The sequence below is a fragment of the Electrona antarctica genome, assembly GCF_951216825.1.
Source record: "Electrona antarctica genome assembly, chromosome: 9".
Classification (NCBI taxonomy): Eukaryota; Metazoa; Chordata; class Actinopteri; order Myctophiformes; family Myctophidae; genus Electrona; species Electrona antarctica.
Genome location: NC_136790.1, coordinates 48,132,795 through 48,158,387, shown reverse-complemented (window position 1 = coordinate 48,158,387; position 25,593 = coordinate 48,132,795). Strand labels below are relative to the sequence as shown.

The 25,593-nt window shown below is 43.6% G+C and overlaps 1 protein-coding gene across 1 annotated transcript in view; it reads right to left on the bottom strand.

Moving 5' to 3' along the window:
- LOC306930023 (cadherin-22-like) overlaps nucleotides 1-25,593 on the bottom strand; it is a 109,133-nt gene that overhangs the window by 20,116 nt on the left and 63,424 nt on the right. The window contains exon 8 of the mRNA XM_079510762.1: nucleotides 12,805-12,922. Coding sequence (XP_079366888.1) covers nucleotides 12,805-12,922 — 118 coding nt within the window. The remainder of the gene's footprint in view (nucleotides 1-12,804; nucleotides 12,923-25,593) is intronic.

Sequence of the window (25,593 nt, the reverse complement as noted above, 5' to 3'; positions counted from 1 at the left end):
GTTCCCCAAGGCTCGGTTCTGGGTCCTCTTCTTTTCTCTCTCTACACTACATCTCTGGGTGCTGTCATCCACTCCCATGGCTTTTCCTACCACTGCTATGCCGATGACACCCAGCTGATCCTCTCATTCCCTCCCTCCGATACCCAAGTGGAGGCACGCATTGCTGCTTGTCTGGCTGACATCTCGGAGTGGATGTTGACAAACCACCTGAAGCTCAACCTGGACAAGACCGAGCTGATGTTCCTCCCGGGGAAGGGCTGTCCGCACCGAGACATGGCCATCACCATTGATAATGCTGTGGTGACCTCAACTCGGACTGCGAAGAATCTGGGTGTGACCCTGGACGATCAACTGACGTTCTCGGCAAACATCGCATCAGTGACAAGGTCCTGCAGATTCCTCCTCTACAACATCAGGAGGATTCGCCCCTTCCTCACGGAGAAGGCAGCCCAGGTGCTCATCCAGGCTCTCGTCATCTCCCGCCTGGACTACTGCAACTCCCTCCTTGCTGGTGCTCCGGCATCTGCCATCAGACCTCTGGAGCTTGTTCAGAAAGCTGCGGCTCGTCTGGTGTTCAACCGCCCCAAGTTCTCCCACACAACCATCCTTCTCCGTTCTCTACACTGGCTCCCCGTAGCGGCTCGCATCCAGTTCAAAACCCTGGTGTTAGCCTATAGGGCAGTGAAAGGAACAGCTCCTTCCTACCTCCGGGCTATGGTCGATGCCTACACCCCTGCCCGACCACTTCGGTCTGCCACCTCGGGGCGACTGATTGCCTCGTCACTCAAGGGTCCTTCTGGCCGATCCACACGGTCACGACTCTTTTCTGTTCTGGCCCCACAGTGGTGGAATGAACTTCCCACTGATGTTAGGACAGCAGAGTCACTGCCCATATTTCGCCGCAGGTTGAAAACCCACCTCTTCAGGAAACACTACCCTTCCTCTCTGCCTGACCTACTTGTTGTTAACTAGTTGTACGAACGCTTGTTTTCTATTGTTGTATTGTTTATTGGATCTTGTTTAGTCGATACACTTAATTGTTTTAGCTCATGCTCATTTGATTTAGCTATTTTGTCTCATCTGTTTAAGGAAATAGGTAGCTGATATATTGCACTTTTACCTTAGCGCTAGGTATACTCTTGGTTGCTTGTTTTTGCAGAAAATGCACTAAAGACTTCTGGTGATTAGTAGTTTTTGTTCCCTACCTATGTTGAATACACTTATTGTAAGTCGCTTTGGATAAAAGCGTCTGCTAAAAAAATGACTAATGTCATGGCATTTCTGTAGCTGAGAAATGTTATGGTTTGTTTGGGAGCGACTATTTCTCTGATTTTACAGAGAGGTGGAGATAAGGGTGTGAGATGGTTACTGTGTTAATATTTTTCCTTTGTAAGGGAGGGTTTTTCGTGCATTATGTGCATTCTTAGAGGTATGTTTTCACGTTGATATTTGGTTTGTTGGATAAGTTTGTAATTGGTAGAAAATAAGTATGTTTTGTTGGATCTGGGGTGTTTGTTGGGGATGGGTATGTGTGTGCTTGAAGGAATTCCTTTGTTTGTTTGTAAGGCGCCATTTTCTTTTTCTCCTTTGTGTGCGGCCATGTTTTTCTTTGGCTGTCTCTTTGTTCGGGAATTTTGGGCGGGAAAGTTGAATGGGTGGTTGTTAATGGTGAAGGGGTGGAGTGGGGGTTAGGCAAATTGTTGGTAGTTTATATTGTATTTTATTTTTAAATACAAGGGTTTATATTCTTTAAAACTTTACATTTTCAAAAGGATTGGTATGTTGTGTGTGCGTGGTTTGAGTTGAGCGATAGTGTGTACATGTTACGGTGTGATTGTGCGTGTATGTGCTGTGTTTGACTTACAAGTTTTTTGGGAGTGATTTGGCATTTATTCATTGATTCACTGTTGCTCTCTTGGTTTACAGTAAAGGATAGTAACTAAGAGGCAGTTTTAAGGCTTGTGAAATTCCAACCGATTGTAAACTAAAAGATAGTTAGTTCCTCTTTAGAAGTCCTGTTCTCGAGTCATATAACTTTAGATAGCTCTATTTAGGCGCTTTATGACTCCCATGTGAACATATGTTTCTCTAAATAGGCCCTGTAGTATTTTAATCATTAACAAACCATTCAGTAAGTTTCAGTTTAATTATGAAGACATCAACTAGTCATTTGGTTCCTGTCACTTAGTTCCATATTTAGTTTGTATTAAGGTTTAAATCATAATGATAGTTGAAGACAGACATTGCATAGTTACTTTCATTTTCTTTGTAACTGTGTATCCTATTTTGAATTAGTCTTAAAGTAATATAGATATTAAATTTGGGGTTTAATTGGGGCTTAAAATTAAATTGGCTTTAATTTGGGGTATAGCTAAATTTAGAGTTTTGTATGAGAATACAGTTCTCATTGTAAATGTTCATGTTTAGGGTATTTCATATATCCTTTGTAAAATTAGATAGGTTGATTTGGATTGTTAAGCCTACAGGTTTTCATTTTAGTCAAAAAAGATATAGTCTGCAAAAGTAAGTTAAAGCCACAGCAACTGTTGCTTAGTTCAAGTATGTGTTAATGCTGGTAGGTCATCATTGAGCTGTGATTGAATGCCGAATAGTTCTCCATTTGGTGAGTTTGTTGTCTGTCTGCTCATTCTTTGGGGCTAGTATGCAAGTGTGTGTGTGTGGTATTTTTGGTAGGTTGGTGAGCAGTGGTTGGTGTGTGCGTGTGCGTTTGTGGGGGGATTGAGTGAATGGGGGTTCTTATTTCTATGTAAACATGACGCCTCAGGATGTACACCTGTGGTTCGTGTGGCTGCTTCCGGCTGGTTCCGGGGGGGGGCTGCGTGTTTTGTTTTCTATGGGGGTAGGGACTTTTGGTTCAGTTTGGTTGCATTGCATATTCACAACGCAGACATCAGCTGTTGACACGGTGGCTGTTTTATTTTAATTTTTTTATCATGATGTATGGTAGGTATCAGGTATGTATGTTTTGTTGTTGCGATGTTTTGTACTTAGTACTGTAGTTTTTTTGGGTGGTCATGTGTTGACGTGGATTTTTCTTAAGTGAGCGACGTATAGATATAATCGAGTCTTTCTGTCACTATTTTAATTTCGCAGCTGGGGCTCTTAAGGTCCTTGGTTGAAAATTGCTACTGTTTGTGACATTACATTTGGGTGTATGCTATATGTCGTTCAGTTGTGTGATTTCCACGTTGGCAGTTTTCATATAATTATACTTGGGTGCGTGGGAAACACTGCTGGTTTTGCAATGTTTCAAGGCTGGTTTTGTGTTTTGTTTCTTTCAAAAGGTGGAGTGGTGTGTCAGGAGATCCTGGTCCCATCGCTTGATAGCCGTCACTATTTTTTTAGTCTCTTGTGTTTTGGGTCTCTTATGGGATTCGAACTGAGGACTTGCTTACTGTATATGTGACTTATATTGAAGGCCCAGTTAAATTTGTAAGAAAGAAATAAGTAAATAAATAAAAAAGATAGCCGTGCACGTGGGTGTGGTTGTTAGGTTTCTCAGTCTGATGTTTGTCTCCCTCTGCTGGCCACTGAACAGAATGCTTCTATTCTGAATTTCTTATTTTCTGGGATTCTCTGGTGGGCCACGTGCTTTCTCTCTCTCTCTCTCTTTTCTCTCTCTCTCTCTCTCTCTCTCTCACTCTCTCTCTCTCTCTCTCTCTCTTTCTCTCTCTCTCTCTCTCTCTCTCTCTCTCTTTTCCTCTCTCTCCTATGGCATTGCTTTACAGTTTGGATGCTTTTCCCCTTTTCACTTGTGTTTTGTCATTGACTGATTGTTGAATTGTATGAATTTTTTCCTTCCTTTGAATGTGTATTGTTTGATTGGATTTTCCCTGTTAGGTTGTATAACCCTTTTTGCCTGTTTCCTTCCCAAGTAATCGTTTCTTTTGCCCTGTTTAACTTTCATCCCAGTTTTCTTTCCCCTTGAAGTCTTGTTTAACCATTTTCTTCCCCATACTTTAATAATGAGTTAAATAGGGACTTTTGGTTCATGCTTTAGTATAGTTGTATGGTTCAAGTAGAAATATTGTGATTTTGTAAAGATACCTTGGTAAAGTCGTGGATTCTTTGGGATCTACGTGTATTGAATAAGTTTGATTTTCCTTGCATATTATTATTATTTTTATTAGACTCCACTTAAGTTCGTGTTTGTATCTGCAATACCCTATAGTGTTGGAATAGTATATTTTTCTAACGTGCACGCTTAGAGGGTTCATGTAAAACATACATTTAGTGCTACTTACAGTCACACATTTGTATTTGCAAACCAAACACATTTTTCCCCTACCTATACTGGTGGGTATACACTGCATATTGGCTTTGGGTTACTGATAAGTGTCCTTTGAAGGGCTGACAATTGACTGGATCTGTACATGAATCCTGCTAGTGTATAGTCATACAAGCTCCATAGGGAGTCGCAAATTTATTGATTGCACGCATCACTGTTAGGTAAATTGGACAAAGAGTACAATTGATTAATTTTAAGTCACACATCAAGTCTTTCACTTGTCATTTTGCTGGTACCACTGAATACGTAGTTATGGCTGGGGTAAATGCTGTTAAAACGCCTGTGGAAATTGTACAACAGAAAAATCCGTCTTGTCAAAATATTGCAAAGCTTTCTAAAAAGTGGAATATTAGGTGGCCGGGTGAACTTTGGCCGGTGCAGGGTACTTTTGATGTAGCGATAATTAAGGTTCTACAGGGTCTGGTGCAACATTACAGGACAGATCAGCATAAGGGCAAGCAGGGTGAGAATAGGTCAGCAAGGCGCGTGCGGGAGGGGGAGGTGTTGGGTTTATTTCTGACTGAAGGACAGACACTGACGACGGCTCTTAAAGTGAAACAGACTTCTGTGGCCCCTTCCCTGACTTATGACAAATTTAAGGAAATCTGTGAGGCCCCTTTTTCACACTTGTCTAGAATTATGTCACCAATCCTCGCGTCACCCCCCATTGAATCCGATTCTGTTCAGTCCGCACAGATGGCTCCCGCTCCCAATCTCACGTCATCACGAATTTATCCTCACATGCCTGTATTGCTGTCTGATGGCACATATCAAGTTCTGACAGACTATGGCGTCATTACGGAAAGTGGGACTGCTAACACACGGATACATCTATCTCCGGATGATCGCATGAGGGAGAAAGACATTGATGTGCGCGGTGACAGGAATAGGACGATGTCTGTCACGGGACGCTCTGCTTCCAGTCGGTCGGCCCAGAAGGCTAAGTCTGACTCTGTGCCCCACGTGGGGGGAGGATATGATCCTCGCATCAGAGCCATTTTTGCAAGGGCGGAGCAGGAGGGGAGAGATGCAGGTCGGGAGAAGAAGGACCACGATCGGCTGTCTCTTCCGCCACGGCAGGCACGGCAGACCTCTGATTCAGGTGACTCAAGCGCATCGGTCTCTGGCAGCACGGATTTTGGCGCACCAGACACTGACGAACATGAACTTGCCCTGACTTTGGGGGATGCTCGTAAGACTTTGAACGAACTCAGGGCACGCAAGGCGCGTCTGAGCAGTGACTTGAAGATGTACAGAGATAATGAGGGCGTGTCTCGGAGTATGATGACCAGTCTGGATGAGATGTCACGTGAAGAGGAGAAACTGTGTAAGCGCATTTACGAGTGCGAGAGCAGCCAGGAGGAAATGGATGGGGAGCGTGCACGAGAAAGGACACGAGTCTATGAGGCTAAGGTGACCGAGTCGGCTTCAAGGCAGGACACGGAGGACGTGCGGAGTGTCGCTGAGCGCTGGCAGGTGATCCAAGAGGAGGAGAGGTTGCGGAAGGAGGACCATCGTCGTCGATTGGACAGGCCCGAAGAGAGACGGTTGGAGCGCGTCGACCTGCCTGGGGCTGTGACGAGATCCAAGGCAGCCCAGCAAGCGGCTTCGCCTCTACTCAGGGTGCGCTCTGGCAGCCATGTCAGCACCACGTCACGGATATCCCTGCCTGAAGAAGAAGAGGAGGAGGAGGAAGAAGTGTTGAAGGTGATGACGCCAGTTAAGATCCTACCTGTGGTTGTCCGGGGACAAAATCTTGACTACAGGCCGTGGTCTGCTGTCGACATGACAGATGTAGTGGCTAAGTTGCCGCCGCTACAGGAGGGGGCGTACCCATGGTTGGCCAAACTTGACGTGCTCACGGTGGGTTCTCAGCTGGCCGTGGGAGACATGAAGAAACTGTTGGCACACCTCGTCGGAATGCAGATGCTGAATGGAATCCTGACGCGTGCGGGGATGGTGGCTTATGTCAACACCTCTGTGGGAGACGCTGACTTATACGCAGCTCACAAGGCGTTTCTGGACCGAGCACTAAGGGAGGTTTACCCCACGGACCTCAATCCCGACAGGATTTTAATTGACTCTTTGGCTGACAACGAGAATCCACGCTCATATGTAGCCAGTGTGCACCAGACGTGGATGGATGTGACCGGGAACGATGCCAGCCGTCCAGGCTTCGAGAGGACCCTTGTTAGGGGCAAGATTATTATCAATGGAGTGTCTTTTCCGCTACGACAATAGGCAAGTCTGACTGTTATTTATGTGCACAAGCACACCAGACACATCTAACTGTATTGAATACACATTTTAGTTGGAAGAATTGTGAAAAAGAAAAGAAACAGGCTATACTCAGTTCCAATGGAGTGTTAAATAATGATTCAGACCCAAATTTAGTCCCCTTCTGCCAGGCAGAATGTTTACAGTACCTAGGATCTGCTGAATATTATAACGAATCTCTACCAGAACACGAAGCAAGTCAGGATTCTGTATATCAGGACGAGACTGTAGGGCCCACACTCGGAGAGATGTGTAATAAACTGGACATACGAGTAAAAACGGATCCGTCTACAATCCCTAGTGGAGTTCTAAAATTAGTGGGTACTTTTGAATGTTTTGAGAGGGGTAGATTGGGAGCACAGACTACGAGACGTGTGGATATGGGTAACTTTACTGCAGAACGTTGCGACACAATATGGGATTTATCATACGCTCCACAGGACACACAGGTTTATGAATATCTTTGTCGGCCACAGCCTGGGAAACTGCCCAGATTGGAATTAGGGGCAATGCTAAAAGGGAAGCCAACGCAGCCGGCCCCCCAGGCATGTCCACTATACTATGCCACTCAGGCAGTTGCAGATCAATTTTGGCTGTGTGGAGAAAATCATTTATATAGCGCATTGCCTCTGAGCTGGATAGGTAGGTGTGCTAGAGTGCAGGTGGTACAATCTGTAGTTATCATCCCGACTAAAGATGTACAGGCCAGAACTGGATCTGGCTCTCGGAGGGTCAAACGGGAGGACGGGCCTAGACCTACTCCTCAGGTATATTTCGATGCCTTTGGTACACCGCATGGGGTGCCGACGGAATTTAAAGCCATTGATGAAGCATCCATTGCCTTCGGTAGTATGTTTTCTCCGCTAATTGGAATCGTGGTAGACGCGGAATGGATTAATTATATGTATTATAATCAGCAGAGGTTTTTGAATTTCACTATCGCTGCCCTGGGAGCAATTGGAAGGCAGTTGGCAGCCACTAGTCAGATGACTTGGCAGAATCGTCAGGTGTTGAATGTGGTCCTCGCATCTCAAGGCGGGGTTTGTGCAATGTTTGGCGATTTCTGTTGCACATACATCCCGAAATTCTACGGCGGTGAATGGTACTTTCACTCAGGCCATGGGACATCTACACAGCCTGAGGGCTGAACTCCATGCGCACGCCGGAGTCACCTTTGGACTGGCTGCATGGCTGGAAAGCCATTTGGGTTCCTGGGGTGCATACCTGGCGACCGCAGGGATGGGGATCCTAGGAATAATTCTCATTGTAGCTTTTATCTTTTGCTGCTGTCTTCCGCTCATCCGTGCCTTGGTAATCAGAGGGCTCACAGGGGGTGCGGGCGGGACGATGGCACTGCAGGCCATTCAGTCGCCCGTCCTCACTCACATGGATACAAGGGATATTGAGGCTGGAATGAACGATGGAACGGATGTATCGCTGTACACAGATCTGGAACTGTGTACCTATGCTGAGGAGGTTTGAGAAGGATTTTGCCCTGTCACATGCCCTTTTTCACTCGCACACTTTCTCGTGCCTGGAAGGATTTGCCCAAATGCCCATTCCCCGTCTGTGTCACTATGGCATGCCCTATCTTGTATCGCTCAACTCTTTTCTAAATATCTGTCTCTCTATCTATGCTCTGAGGTCTGGCGGTGACGCTTACCTCGAACTTTTGTGCATTTCTTTGGCAAAAGAACAGACATTCGTTTTTTTCGGTTTTTGGATTTTGATGAAAAAAAAAAAAAAAAAAAATGTGGTTTGATATCCTGTGTCTGAGTTTAACCTTGGTTGTATTTTCAGCCTCCCATGCTTGGATATTCATCAGGCGTGGTAGGGTGGTACGATGATGGTTCGGCTGTTTTGTGTTTTTATTTGTTTGATTTGATGATTTTTAGGGTGATTACGGGTGTCCAGGGAGGAGGTTTGGACTTATGTACCTGTTTTTTTTGTGTGTGTATGGGTTAAGGGTGTTTTGTGTATATGTGTGGGACGAAAGCTAAAGGTAATGAGGTTGGGATTATGATGTGGGTGAGTTTAGGGGTGGTTGTTTGATTTGGTGTTTTTGGTTTTGTTCTTTTATTTTTTTGACAGACTGTTTGGTCTGTCAAAAGGGGGGGGGGGGGTTATGTAATTTGGGTGTCCTCGCTATTTCGGACTTTTCTTAGCTAATTGTTTTTTTCTGCTTAGCTAATTGTTTTTTTCTGATAACTTTTTTTTTTTTTAATATGTCAAAGGGAGGATTTATTTTTGGTTCATTTATCTTGATGTTTATGGAGCATATGGCCCCATAAAAGGGAGGATATGTCGTGTAATTTCTATAAATGAACCAAAATAAATCTATTTTCAACTGGGTCAGTACGGAGTTAACAGCTGGTCTGAATCAGTCTGAGATGTTCTCACCAAAAGGGAGGTTGTTTTTAGAAGGGTAATAGACATTCCGTTCTGACCGGCACCTCACAGACAAAGTTATTTTGTCTTTGAAGCCGTGGGGAGGGATTTTACTATCTCAAGGCAGGGACCTGCTGGGATAGTAAAAAGGGTTATCAATAGCTTAGATCCTGTTTTTACAGCTGTGACCAATGGCAAAGTAAGACTTAAAGGCATTTGTTTGAAGTATGGCTTAGTTTATACTCTGGTTAACTTAAATATCATAATGTTGAACTGTTCTTAAATAAAATAGGTCCTAATATCTATTTGTCATTATAGATTACAGATAAAACACTAGGGAATTAATAATAATCTAAAGTGTACTTTTAAACACATGGTATTTTAGGAATATAATTGTATGTACCGAGTTAAAACAGCTCATTCATTTCTTAAATATAGTCAGTTCAGTTTCATATAATTCTGTTTAGTTTCATATAGTTCTGTCATGTTTCAGTTCAGTTTCATATAATTCTGTTTAGTTTCATATAGTTCTGTCATGTTTATATTTTCATTTGTATCCTTAAAATCATTACTATGGAGTTGTAAGATCTCAGTTGTAAAAATAGCTTTTGTTATAAAAAGACGCAGTTTAGAATAGGTCCCGCCCTCGCGAGAACCGGATGTCCTGTTCAAGTGGCTTTCTATTGGACGAGGCCGCTGGCAGTATATTTCGAGAGTGGGCGGGACTAAGCGTTGGCCTGTGATACATAAGCCCGAGCGCATTTCAGAACTGTAGTCTGGATCCGGCGACGATATTGGAGAAACGGAACGCTGTGTGTTGAATGTTCAGACTCAGGCATAAGACTTTATCTTATGCAGTTTATAACGGCTGTTTCGACTTTGTACTTGACGAAAATAAATACGGAGTTGACCTTTAAAGCTACATCCATCGAGCGTCCATTCCTTTTGTCCTTGAATGCACCGCTGATTCAGACCGGAAACGACATTGCATCAAAAATGGCCCGGGTTAGGGTTACAGAAAACAAAACAAAAATGTTTAATTCATGTTGACATTTGAGGCAATTATGAAAGTTGTTGACAATCCATTAAAGTAGGGAGTAGGCTATAATAGTTTATTGAATTTGTAGTAAACAAAATACTTACCCTACATATATTTAATCATTAATGATTGTATAGTACGATTCATATACAATTCTTAGGGAATACATTTACAGACTAGAAAAAGTGCCCTTCTGGGCACAGGTCTCCACCAGGAGGATAGGACTGTGTGAGATGTTTGGCAAAATGTTTAGGAATAATATAAACATGTTTTTGAGGCATTTTGTTCCAAAAATGTGTTTTGCAAAAATCAACCTGTTGGTGGCGCTATAACAGGCCAATGTGAAAAGGGTGGGATATATTCCTCAGCCTAGTAAGAAAATGTGTGAAAGATTTCACGTAAATTGCATGCTTTGCATGATTTGAGGCTTTTGTTCAAAACGGGGCAATCTTGCAAACTGTGAAAGCTAATTATAGCCAATTAGGATGGAATATGAAATATCGGACAGATCCGACTTGAGCACATGACCATAGAGATAGTGTGTAACGATTTGTGAGATTTTTGGACAGAATCTGGAGGAGTAATATCAAAAAATGTGTTTTACAAAAGTCGGCCTCCTGGTGGCGCTATAAAAGGCAGATGCGGAAAATGCAGGTCAACGGTCCTTGGCCTCTAGGGAGTGTGCATGCAACGTTTCACGCAGATCGGTGCAGTTTTAGGTAACAAATGTGAAAAGCTGCCTCATGGTGGCGCTATAACAGGCCGTTCTGGAAAATGTGGGGCAGAGGTTCATCGTTGGCATCCAGGGAGTGTGTGTGCAAAGTTTGGCATCGACCGGGTTAATGGTGCCGGAGATTAGCTGGTAACAGACGGACGGAAGGACGGACGGACACACACACGGACACCCACACGGACGGAGTGCAAAACATACTCTCTCCCCAGAGGTTCATCGTTGGCATCCAGGGAGTGTGTGTGCAAAGTTTGGCATCGACCGGGTTAACGGTGCCAGAGATTAGCTGGTAACAGACGGACGGAAGGACGGACGGACACACGGACACACACACGGACGGAGTGCAAAACATACTCTCTCCCCATGCCTTCGGCCTGGTGGAGACAATAATCACGTTGCTTGAATATGTTTTATTTTTTTCTCTCCAAAGAGTTAAGAGCAGTTGAATGTTATTTAAAATGTTTGTCTTTAACTATGTGGAGTACAGAGAATGCAATTATTGTCTCCACCAGGCCGAAGGCATGGGGAGAGAGTACTGTATGTTTTGCACTCCGTCCGTGTGTGTGTGTGTGCGTCCGTCCTTCCTTCCTTCCGTCCGTCTGTTACCAGCTAATCTCCGGCACTGTTGGCCCGATCCATGCCAAACTTTGCACACACACTCCCTGGATGCCAACGACGAATCTCTGCCCCAAATATTCCTCAACGGCCTGTTATAGCGCCACCATGAGGCCGATTTAGGCAAAACACATTTCTGTAGATTACTCGTACACATTTTATCCATACATCACACAATTCGGTATACACTATCTCCATAGTCATGTGATCAACACGGATCTGCACCATTTCCCATCTTCCTTCCTGATTGGCTAAGATTTGCTTCCAAAGCTCACATGATTGGTCTGTTTCGAACAAAATGCCACAAATCACAAACACAGTGTGCAATTTCCGTGAAATTATACACGCACATTTCCACTAGGCTGAGGACGACATGACACAATTTAGTTTCCAAACCAGCCTCATGGTGGCGCTATAACAGGGCAATTCCTGTTTTTACCTATAACTGCATCGTTCTGTGTACAACTTTGTATGCGCACTCCCTAGAGGCATGGAAAAACATTTTCCCTGCATCCCTCCACATCTGCCGGTTATAGCGCCACCATGAGGCCGATTTCTGCAAAACACATTGTTTATATTAGTCGCACAGATTTCATCCAAATCTCATGCAAATCGTTATACATGATCTCTGTAGTCATGTGATCAAGACGAGTCTGTTTGATTACTCAGATTCTACACTGATTGGCTAAGATTGCCTTCCAAAGTCTTCAGGAGTGGCCCGTTTTGTACAAAATGCTGCACATGTCCTGCTCATCCAGAATTATATCCTCAGAGATGCTATGAGTGATCTGACTCTGCATTTCCTCAACACAATGAAGAAAATTGTTGCAAAAAACAAACAAACATGTTTATATCACTCCTAAACATTTTGCCAAACATCACACACACTCTTATCCTCCTGGTGGAGACCTGTGCCCAGAAGGGCACTTTTTCTAGTTGGTAATGTACTGCACCAGGGCCGGGTGGTCAGTTACTTAAAGAATTGTAGTGAATAATACATCCCTGTGATTATGTAAACTTTCTAGTACACCAATATTGTTCTGTACAGTAACCATATCCGCCATGTATTCACAAATGCTATTTGGCTCTATAGTTTCCCCTTTTGGTATTCACTTGACCTTTGACTTGAACTCTAGTCTTGTACAGTAGTTCCCTGGGAGCTAAATGGTTAGTGCAACTTCATGTTAACCCATTGCTCTCCAGTCAGTATGACCTTATGGTGAAATGTCAGTGAAATACAACAGTGTTTATCATTATGTAGTGTAGTCGGCTACTGTGTACTGTTCAGTTTCTCTTATTTTACATTTTACTGCTGCCTGCTCTTACAGCTGCATAGGTCTGTTGCTGTAACACCACAGCGTGGTTTCATGCCAGTGGCGAATCGCTCCCCTACTCACCATGTCCAACCTCATTCCACGTCTCTGCCAGTAACCTTTGCCCTCTCACCTTTGACATCCCAGAGAGTGAAGTGTCGATTGCTGGAGGCTTCGGGGGCCAGCGTGAAATAGAAGCGATGTCCAGACTGGGGTTCATCTCTGTCCACCACGCTGATGGTGTGGATTAACTGGGGAGTGAGAGATGGAACACATAGAGAAGAGAATAAGTGTCAGTAAGACACAGGTTTACCCCCCCTGGCACCTGATGGAGGGGAAAGGTGGTCGGAATAATATGTTCCTTCCACGCGCTACGTCCGGCTGGGGAAACTCTCCCCTGTCAGGTGAAAAGAAGCAGCTTGGATTAATCATGCATAGATGGAAGCATGAGGTCAGTCCGCTGCCTCCCCAGGTTGGCAGAGGAAGTGTAGCGCCCAGGATTACATTAGATAATTGACACTGGGTGAAAAATCGTGGGATAAAAAAAATAAAGAAGAAGTAGTAAGACACAGGTTGCCACTGGGGGCCAGTTGTAGACAGGCATTCCTTTTTTTAATTATAATTTATTATCTATTCTTTTCTGCGCGATGTTACTACTAAAAAATATATTCACAAACGCTATTTGGCTATTTATATTATTATTACTATATTTATTTTCTTTCCGAGTAGGGGCGGGCCTTGGTGCACATGCTGTTGGCCTGTTGCACTTCCCCCCACTGTAGAGCGTGCATGTGCACATTTTGTTACCGGGGCGGACTGGGTGGTTTTCCAAATCACCAAAATCACTCCTTTAACTTTTGTTTTAATTGACACTCATTCTATGGTCACACTTGAACAATACGTTAAAGCAGCTATAACATGAATTTTAAAACAGTTTTTAATATTTAATATCATATTGTCCATGTCCCTCAAACTTATTTCTAATGGTTTGAGCCACAATCACCACTCTGATATAACCAGTCCATTCTTTTTTGCTTCTGAAGCTGTTTTAGCTGCAGTACCACAATGTCCTGAGGTGGTGGGGGTGCTGATATGCAACTTATTTAATATTTGAGTCATTATAATACTGATGCTAGATAAACACAGGCTTGTTTCCATTGCCAGCTTGGAAAATCAACAATGGCGGACATTGTAAACAAAGTGGAAATGCAAATTTGGAACTGAAGACTGAAGAGGGGGAGGAATTATACAAACTAGGGTGACATTGATGACATCACAAATACGACCAAATCAGTTGAGCTGTTTCTGAGAGCAATTTCCATAAAAGCCCCTATATGATGAGAAATCCTGATTGTTCAAAATTGCATATTTGTGGGGATAGAAAATATACAGGGGAGCTCAAAAACACATTTTTCTCTTTTTTTAAAGTTGAATTTTATGTCATAGGTCCTTTAAGGTTAATGTATGGTCCATTGTACAATGTTGTTGCTTCCTGGAAAAATGATTTGGCTTGAAAATAAAGTTCCTTTCGGCAAGTGACACCATTTCACAGAGTATAAATTAGGCTTGGCTAACCGTATAAAATAGCCTACAGTGGTAAACCAATTTTCCATGGTTGATGTACTGTGTCCTCGTTCACTCGGTTTTTGCAGCCTCCCTTTGTGAATTGTACCTCTATTACGTGTTTGGCTTTACATGCTGCTTCAATATTGAGTTCTGCTTTTTACCCTCCAGCAGACATTCACTGGGTATATAATATACTACTAGCTGCTGTTGGCAGACAAGACTATTCCATTTCCAAATGAAAATTACTTGAGGCCTAACCAGAAGATTCCAACATTAACTCTCGCTCTAACCTCTCACCTCCCCTCTACCAACTTGCAGCCATTTGAACTCTACTACACTAGTGAAGAAAATATATTAAATTAATGATAAAATAAATAAAAGATAAGGTTACACTTTCCACTTCAAGCACCATCTCTATCTGACTGTACTGTACTGTAGTGTGCTACCCGTGCGCTTCCCATGAAAGTTGCATGGCACTTTCATAAAAGTTGGCAGCAGCTGTCTAGGAACTGAAAGGTCCCGGTTCATTCCCCAGCTCATCCTGACTTCATGAAAAAGAGTCCTTTGACACCGTACCCCTTACTGCTCCCAATGAACGCCTTGCATGGTTGCCTCTGACATTGGTGTGTGTGAATGGGTGAATGTTATGCATAGCTGGTTCATGCATTTAGCATTTAAAGCAACAACAGTGACCTGTGCTTGAAGTCGGACACAAAGGAAAAGGAAAAGTACAGCACTTAAGTAAATGTTATACTTTCCACCTCTGCCCCATGAATTGAACATTGTGGACCCTATTGGAAACAAGTGTAATGCTTAATTGGGTCGTCCACTCACAGTTAACAGCCTTTGTATTGAGTTTGTGCTTGAAATGTACTGTAATTCTGCAAACTGTTAATACATTTTTCAATCAATCAATCAAAACCAACATCTGCTTTGTTGCATGAGTGTATGGTCCTTTCTGGTTACACAGGCTTATTTCATTGACTGCATAGAGCCAGCTGAGCAATAAGCATAAGGGGAGGCCAGGTGGAACACTGTTGCAGGTAGTGTTACCATGTCCACTTATTAAAGAGACCTTGGTCTTTTTTTCCCGGTAAAGTTGCTTGTAAATATTGGTAGTTGCGGATTGCGTTTTTTTTGGGTGCTCGTTTCTAATGTGTAGTTGCTTAGTTGTAGTGTAGTGTAGTTGGCTTGCTTGCTTAATGTTGTTTAAACCAGAGGTTATCTAACATTTTCATATCATATCAGGGACCACATCAGAAATGTAGTCCGCTATGGTAGTGGTTTTCAACCAGCAGTGGTCCTTAGTTGATGAGTTATATCATCCTTTCTGATGTCACTTCTCAGGTATTTCTGCCCAGTCATTCATGTATTCTTCCGTGTAATCGCAGCCATCAGATGTGTATGGATAGACTTAACAGCATAAGGCAGTCATTAGGTAGTCAACAAATACACTGTCCTCTGTGTAATCTGTAAAATATTATATGTACAGTAGTTACACAGACATAACTCATTTAACAGCAGTACAGCAGATAATGGTATTCTAGAGTTGCCATGAGAACAGAGCAAGCAATGAGGTCAAACTTCAAAGTAAACCAACACAGCAGTGGACACAGTGATCATTAGTATGCTGCCAGAATGACAATCACTGAAAGCATAAGCTGTTGATCAACTGTGATCTAGCACAGGGGTTCTCAACCTGTGGGTCGCGACCCCTCGGGGGGGTCGCCAAATTATTTTGGGGGGGTCCCCAAAATATTAAAAAAAAAAAAAAGATTTTGTAAACAATCCGCAAAGATTTTTTTTTAAATTTTATTTTCACGATTTTTCAAAAATAGCAGACCTACAAGTTCATAGCGCGCCACTCGGTGAGCTTGTAGATCTGCTATTTTTCAATAGCTAAATTATAACAATGCTTAAAACACCAAAAGGGGTTCCCGCCCAAAATGGTTTAAGGTTATTGTAGCAGTCAATTTATATTGGGGGTCGGGAGGGGGCGGGGCGGGGGTCCCGAGACATTGCCAAAGCATTTCCGGGGGTCCCCGGCCAAAAACGTTGAGAACCCCTGATCTAGCAAACAGCCAGCTATAATCTGATGATGACTAAAATGTATTTGCTAGCTAGATGATCCTGCTTTCCTATCCATTCACATTCACAATAACATCCAGAGTGTTAGCCCTGAAAACACTCCAGGTTTTACTGTGTCAAATGTGGCACAAACAGACAAATGCCGAACACCAGCAGCAGTATTTGGTTCTGAGAAAGCGGCGAGGTTCAATAACCACATTGACCATGTGGACAGGAGCAACTGACACTGTCCCACTGTGTGGCGAGACAGTGAGAGTGGCAGCCAACCAAAAGCACGTTTTGCTCTGACGTACTGTAGGTGTGAACTAGGCATACACACTCGACACCACAGAAACTGACTTGGAAGTATAGCAAATATTGATTTGATTTGATTGATTGATTCTTCTATATATAGCTTTTTGTCGCGTATATCTGGGTGTACTGACAGTAGCGCCAAGAAGCAGCAAGATGCAGCTTAGACCAGGCGTCTCTTGGATTGTGCCTTCTGCCTGCACTATTCATATCATATGTCATTTTAATGCCAATAGAAAAATCCGTGATATACACACTGCATCTCATTCTCACACGGCAATCCTATAGTATTATACCCAGTCCTCATCATGCCGATTTTGACCAAATAGAGCGAATCTGGCGATGTCACTTCCGGTTTAAGGAATCACAACATCCAGGACTAGTTTGGACTGGTGCAGCACTATCAGATGTCCGGAATGCTAAGCAATCATTGTTTATTTTATTAACTAAGTCAAATTAAGCTCTAATCAAGCCCAAAATATCGCATTTTACGCAGCGATGCATGCGCGGTCACACGCGTGCGTGATCGACAGTGCACGCGCGGATTTCGGCCGGTTTTAGGTAGATTACATCGGCCGTTAGCCAAACAAGCTAGAAGTTGCTACATTTTGTTATATTAAGCTCACGATTACAGGGGATTAAACGATTACGTCAATAGCGTCAGTGGCCATGAGGGATTTATTGATATCAATACGCATACAGTAATACGTCACTGGCCATAAGGGGGTTAAACAGCAGACACGTGCTGTAATCTGCATCTTGCCGCTTCTTGGTGCTACTGGCTGGGCGCACTGACACACTTCTTCACATATTCTTTCTAGTTCCTCCACCGTATGCCCTTATGCTGACTGTATCTATTGTACACTCATACATTTTATGTAAATTTAACAAGCACAATAGACATATTGTGCATATTTCTCTATATTTGACTACGCTATGTACAGTAAATGCCTACAATTCTTACATTTTTAGCGTAACTGCTATGGACACTTTCTTAACATGTTTTTTATTAACAATATAGTGTAATTGCAGTCGCAAGAAACTTGCACAAAATTATTTCCTTCACTCTTTATACTTTGTGTAAACATGGGTTGGGAAGTGGGTGGCTTGGGAGGAATACTTGTGTGCATGGTGTTAGTTGTGTTGCTTGGTCTTAGAAAGAGTAAAATACAATGTTAACTGTTCTGGGAGTTGTGCTGTGTTTGGTTGCCTTGAATGCCTTGTATTTGGAAAGATAAAGTTTATGTAAATAATTTGAATATCAGTTTGAGTGAATTGCTGGGCTGGTCGAAGAAAAGGTACCCTGTTTCACATAATGTGAGTTTTAGTCTTTCAAGGTTCAAGAGATACGTTAAAATAGTTTTAGGTGCTTAGCTTTTTTACATAATCCAATATTACGCACGCACGCACGCACGCTGACTGCGCCCTTATATAGGCATGACATGTCAATATGACTCAGAAATAACCATAAACAAACCCAATATGACATATGGCGATCCAGTTGTCCTGAGCGACAGATCGGACCACTATGCCCATATGGTCAATATGCACATAATCCGCATATATGAGACTGACCGACTTCAAACTGGGCTACTATGAATCCGCATATATGAGACTGACCGACATCAAACTGGGCTACTATGAATCTGCATAATATGAGACTGACCGACATCAAACTGGGCTACTATGAATCTGCATATATGAGACTGACCGACATCAAACTGGGCTACTATGACTCAGACCTTATTGGTCGGATGCGCGGTGCTACGCTACGCGGTCCGAACTCTACATCTGAGAACTAGATTGTTGTCAGCTGCCATGCCATTAGTCTGACGACCACATTGATCCAAAGTTCCATTTGTCTGAGGGCTGGTATTATAACTAACTAGACCTAACCCTAATCTCCCTTTTTCGGACTACTGGGACACTGGAAAAAAGATAAAGTTGTAATAGGCCTATCTCACAGCCCCCTTTCCACGCCCACTTCCGGTAGATAGTGGTGTCATTTAACATTAGGCATTTACACTTTTTTTCTCTGGAGAATCTAAGTACATTTCCTAATGTTAAAATGTCAAAGACCGATAATAATATGAAGAAAACACAATGGTATAACAACTCAAATAAGTAGAATAAACCTTACCTTTACAAAACGGTAGTTTGTGGCTTGTGAAAATACCTCTTTTAACATGGAAGCCTATGGACCGCAAAAAAAACAACACCACTATCTCCAAAAGGGGGCGTAAAAAGGGGGCGGGGAAATGCTGTGAGATAGGCCTATAAGGCTATAAATAAGAATAAAACAAAAAATAGGTACACTATACCTACATAGGTAGGTATAAAGGTCTGGATAAAAAAAAGCGGATAAGGAGTAATTTAGCAGCAGTAAGACAGCAGTTTCCCTAAGCAGGCACATGTTCTGGTCCTTTAGTGTACATCCCAGTAATCCATGTGTAAATGTCTCAGTAACACAGCTAACACAGGAGTCATTCATCCTGGTGTGAGCATATTTTCGCACAGAACGGGTCTAAAGCCTAATTCAAAACCAGAAACCTGAATCAGCGCTTGGCCGCTGCCTGCCGTCTGTCTAATTTGAGCCAATCAGTGTACAATTGAGTAGGAGAAAGGATGTTGCATGACGACATTCTCAACATGGTTGTTGTGCAGGAGGGGAAGGTCTGACCAGTGCAGTGAGAGCCATCCATCCAACAGAGGATTTTTGAAAGGATCACTGCCAACCGTTGCTGCTGTGACAGCTGCTGTTGTTGGCCAACAATCAGCTTGGTCTACTTGGCTTTGGAACTAACCTCAAGTCTGACGAAAACACCCTAATCTTAAAGACATTTCAGGTTTTGGGTAATTTTCTTCATTTGTATACATTTTATTTTATTGTTTGATTAAATTATGGTCACTTTCAAGGATTTCTGTGGAAAAGAAGAAACACTCACACACTGTCTTCAAATGCAGTGAAAAAAGCAACGTTTCGGCCTATACGGCCTTCATCAGGCTATCATTATCTAGCCTGATGAAGACTCATAAGCCGAAACATTTGCTGTTTCAATATTAAAGTTTTTCACTGCATTTGAAGACACTGTGCGGGTGTTTCTTCTTTTTCATGACGTCGGGCACTTGGTTGTCCTTCTCCTACGCACCTGTTGCTTGTAGGTGTGCAAACGCCTTGCTTTTTAAGGATTTCTGTGGGAAATAAAGATTGAATTAATCAATCTATTTGGCAAAGGATACAGTTGGGTAGAGAGAGAAGTGGAAAAGTCGAAGGCAGACTTGTTTTACAAGCTGCTGACTATGTCCATAGAAATACAGCCTTTTAACACTGACAAATTGAGTCCACACAATTTGCTATACAATAGCTATACAATGTTTTGTTGTGATGTATATTTTGATAGCTTATGCATCTCAACATATGTCATAATCGTACACATAACACTTGCAGGGTGCAGGTCTCATGCCTGAGTGGAAGGTTCATCCAGTATAGCAGGTCACTAAAAGTGGCCCAGGGACACTTTGGGTAGTCAGCTATCTTAAATAACAGCTGTAAGCCCATCCTGCTATAGAATAGACTCAGTGACTTTTACCACCCAAGGAATGCTTTCAACAGAAAGACCCCTGTGGTGACTGATTGCTGACTCTGTGGTAGCTTGTTGACTAAGCCTTGAGGGTCAACAACACACACACACACACACACACACACACACACACACACACACACACACACACACACACACAGGAACAAGGCGACACCCACATGTTAAGAATGTATAAGACATGATGCAGGGAATCAGTAAGGAGAGTGAGAGTGAGATACAGTGAGATACAGAGAGAGAGAGACAAGGGGGGACTAGGCACTCTGCCTGGGAAGGCCTCAATACGATGGAACGATGATATCTGTAACCTGTCTGTAACTGATGGCTGACCAATAAACGGAAATAAGGATTATGTGCCTGCTTGGAACTCCATATTCATTTCAACAAGCAACTTAGTAAAATCTCCACAGAACCCTGAGGAAAAGACACATCACAATGGCGCCAGACGTTGGAGGGTGGTTGGTGAGGAAAAGTCTGGGGATTTTCTGCGCCACGCGAGACGGACCTGCGTATCTGTGGATTTTTTGTTGCTTTTAACGTGACTTTGGATGGAACCCAGGACTGAAGTTAGGATGATGGAATAGGTTTGTGTTTCTTGTGTTAAGCGTACGTGTTAGGGCCATAGTGTACATCTGAACGCTGTGTTAGGCAGGTTATTGGTTAGGTTAGTAATTAGGTTCTTGGAGTCTGCTTCTGTTAGGGAGTTGACAGAGTTTAAGAGTGAAATGGTAGTGTAGCTTATGTGGTATGGTTGTGCGTGTATGTGCTTAATCTGTGTGTATGTGCCTGTGTGTTTCTCTTTCGGGGGACTCACACATACACATGCTGGGAGAGGCCTTTCTTTGTCTTTGCGACAGAGCGGGGGAGGGTTTTATGCTTTAGGCTTGGGTGTTATTATTTGGGTTGGCCTATAGTATTTTTTTCTTTTAGGTATTTCTGAAGCATGTGGAACATGTTTCTGAGGGGGGAGTAATATAGATATTAAATTGGGGATTTAATTCAGGTTAAATTGGCTTTAATTTGGGGTTCAAGCTTAAATTAGAGTTTAGTATGAGAATACATTTCTCATTGTAAATTATCACATTTAGGATATTTCATTTATCCTTTGTAAAATTAGATAGGTTAATTTGGATTGTTAAGCCTAAAAGTTTTAGTCAAAATATATATATAGTCTGTATAAGTAAGTTGACCTTAGGGACAGAACTACAGCAACCGTTGCTTACATGTACCTGTAAATGAGGACAGTGAGTGACGTGGGTGTGAGATGATCAAGGGGGGTCTCTTCCCTAAGTCAGTGAGCTGCTAGTCTAAACAAAAATTTATATAGAGGCATTTCTATGTTTATTTTTATGTGTAGTTTGTCTCTCATTTCTTTATGTTACATTTTCCTGTGTGGATGGTGTGAGAGAGAAAGTATTACATGTTTTTACATGAGTTTGTAGACTATCTACTCATTCTTTGGGGCTAGTATGCAAATGAGTATGCGTGTCTGTGTGAGGTGAGAGGAGACTGCAGTCAGAGTACAGAGTGTATCACCCAGAATTTATGACAGTAAGTGAGATTATCTACAATTTAGTAGTTATGGCTGCCACTCCAGTACACATTGTGCAAAACAAATTCTCATCTAAGAATATTCCCAGAATTTCAGAAAAATGGCATCAGATTCAAGTAAAAATAGGTCGACAGCTGAGAACGAGTCATATTGACAGTGAGGAGATGAGCAGGAAATTGTCCGTACCATTGTCTCCTGTGTCAGTACTGCCCGATGAGAAGATTTCCGCTGATTGCAGCACAGACAACCAGTGCATTGACACTGAGGGTCACAGCAACAACTCAGCACAGACTGAGGTGGACAACAGGGACGTGAGAACATCTGAGCAGTCAAAACCTGGGCTACAAGCAGACTGTATTAAAGAGGAGCTGGGATCGGTCCGGCGCCTGAAAAGGGACTTGATCAGTGAATTGACTGTGTCGACGAGGGCACACAGACATTTTCTGCGTATGATTGAGACGCAGTTGAATGAACTTTCAGTGAGGGAGAAACAGTTGATCGGTGATCTCAGTGACAAGGCTGCACACAGCCACAGTTTACATGGAGGTGATGACATCTACAGAAGGACAGCAAGCCCCAATCCGGCCATGAGCGGCAGCAACCTGTCACAGGAGGAAGTGAGGGGGGACGCTGTCATGATGCTGAACTCTCTTGGCGATAGTCTCACTGTTCTTCATGGGCAGATTTCTGAGGCGGAGAAGAGTTTTCGGGAGAATATTGAGGATTCAGCCGCTACTACGTACCTGGCGGAGCGTTTGGCTGGATTGGCTGCTCAAGAAAAAGACTTGGTTCGATTGTACAATGACCATTCTGATGCGTTGAAAGAGCTGGAGAGCAAACACTGCCGTGACAGAGCTGCTGGACGCACGGAGAAACGTGTGTTACCGAGTCACGACAGGCAGAGTGGGAGTAAGAGGAAGTACGTCAACAAAAGTGATGAGGATTTTGAACAGGACAGCAGTGATTGTGAGAGCCATTCCGGCACTCGCACACGTTCAAGCCGGAGACGTGTGAAAGACTCCAGGGGGGCCTTGAACAAATGCCCATGCAGATCAAAGAGGCCCACACCTGACATTGATGATAACTGCCCCAGGATGCTCCCGATGCTGGGGAAGGGCAGACATATGGAATACAAGCCATGGGCGTCCGTCGACATGACTGACATTGTGCGTCAACTTCCCCTTTTGCGGGATGGTGCGCACCGCTGGATATCGAAGTTTGAGGACCTTTTGACTGGGACAGAGCTAACTGTGGGTGACTTAAAACAACTTCTGGCAAATCTGATTGACATAGACGGCCTAGATGACATTCTTATCCGTGCGGGACTTCGACTGTACGCAGGCACGACGGCTGGAGACGCAGACCTTTTCTTGAGTCACAGAGGAGCACTATGGCGTGCGCTGAGAGTCTTGTACCCCACTGTCGTACATCCGGATACGATTACGATATTTCCGCTGGGGGTCTCCGAACCACCACGCAAATATGTCGCCCGCGTGTGCCAGGAATGGATGGATGCCACAGGAAAGGACCCTGAGCGTAATGATCTTGAACGGTCTATTGTCTACTCAAAAATTGAACAAGGTCTTCCTGAGAAAGTCAGGGCCAATCTGCAGACAGTGGTTGGCCTGGCGAAATTGCCCCTTGCTCTGTACGCGGATCACATTGTACACTGCGTTGGACTTGCTCGCAAGGAGGCAGATGAGCAGGAACAAAGTCACACAGAAATGGTTCGACTGCTGACCAAGACCCAGTTGGAGGGCGCACAACAGATCATACAAGCGGCTGTCGTGACAGCTGGGGTTGAGCCCGAACAGTTTCATCCACATAATCCCAAGCCGAGTGGATCACGTTATTACACAGGCTGTTATAGGTGTGGCGATGTGACGCACTTGCAGCGTTTTTGCACGGCTGTTTTGCCGAACCGTCCGCTGCCACAGCAGTGGGAACCTCCACAACCACTTCTGCCATGGAGAGAGACGCAGTGGGAGAGGCCGCAGAGATGGCAACAATGGGGATGTCAGCCACCTGTGCGACCCTATCAGGGGGCAGTGCAGCCACAGACACGTCACAGCCCGGAAAGCTGGAGGATGAGAGGTGTTTGCCATAAATGTGGGATATATGGTCATTTTTCTGGACAATGTGATCAGAAACCACAATGGGAAACTTTGAGGGAAGTCAAGTTGACCGGACCTCATGGATGAGAAGGACAGCTAAAGGAGAAGTGCCATGCTCTTCTTTTGACAGTTGACTTGACACGCCCCTCTCTATTGAAATGTGTGTGTGAAAGGGGACACCGCCTGATTGAGTGCATGAGTGAGTGAGACGAGGGGGGTCCCTCTCCCCTCTCTGTTCGACTGTGTGAAGTGAGTGAGTTAGGTGAGTTATGTTTGAAGGGTTGGAAAATAATACTACTAAAACAGTGGTAGTATTTTGAATCAACTCTGTGTGAGAGTGTGTGCAGGCATGGAATCTTCTCATTGAAAAACGCATAGCAATGGTAGACTTGTCTACGGTTGATCTTTTTTATTTTGGTGGTGGATTTATGGCTTGGTACACCTGTCACAGGTGTCAGAAGAAACGTACAGTATGTTTGCCAGGCCATATGAAGCTTGAGTTTGGGGTAGACACCAGCCAGGGGTTTCAATGAGAAGGTCACACAAGCCTGGGAGTGTTTGTGGTGTGAATGAAATCACGAGAATTGATTGAGAATAATGTATGTGTGAGTGAATGAATGATTGAATGTACTTCATACTAGACTTACTTCAAAAAAGTTCTAGCTAAGTCCGGTGAAATATTGCTAGTAGGAGCCATTCTAAAAGTGATAGTTAAATGAGTAAATACATACAGAGCTACGTGTGAGGAATTGCAATGACAATTTTAGCATGCTCTGACGGAATGTGCTTTAGGGGAAAGAGGGGGGAGAGAGCAATTTCCTTCTCACCCTAAAATAAATACCTTGTTTAGTTTCAGATAACAGGGAGAGGGCTTTAGGGACCTCCTGTGGACCTCCTGTCCTGTCCTGTCCTGTCTTTACCTCCTACCTCTGTTTGACCCGCTGTGAGCTGTTTATTGGGGGTGCTATTTAGAGAAAAAGATGGGAAGAAAGTCTGCTTTTGGAGTCTGATGTCAACAAGTAGATCGCAATTAAGGACTACATTTGTAAGGGAGACCGTTAAGTATTGGTTTTAGTCAAAAGTGTCTGTTTGTGTGTAGGGTAATGGAGGCGACGGCTGACAGCCTTACTACATAACGGTGATCACAGGAATTCGCCACCCTGTGTTCTGAGCACAAGACTTGCTGGTAGCATACTGAGGGGGATTTGACCCATATCTCCAGGAGTGGAAGTTTTAACCGGGGGATCTAGACCCACGGTTGAACCTTTTCAGGGTTAAAGCAAGCCAGCCCCTCAGCTCAAAACACCTGTCCATCAATACGTTTGGTGACCTGACATCAGTGAATTTAGTTAGTTCAGCGACACTATTTATGACTCTCATTTAATAGTCTCATTGTAATCTCTCAACGCCATGGTTATTATTCATTCCTTTGCCATGTCAGAACTAGGGAGATTAGCAAAAAGAGTGAGATTAATGCCAGAGAGGTCATCTTAGTGACCAGTAGCTTGTAGTGTCATCAATATCCTAAGAAATGATTGGGGATATTTGTAGTGGGAGCCTGCATGTTTCCTTTTAATAGGTGTAAAGGAGAGGGACATCATGGATCATGGATTCCGTCAACAGTTCTACACCAAAAGGATCACGGAGAGACCACCGGGTCTGAGCAGCGCCTACAGGAGGTCATCCCGAGGGCAGAGAGTCCAGGGGGGTGT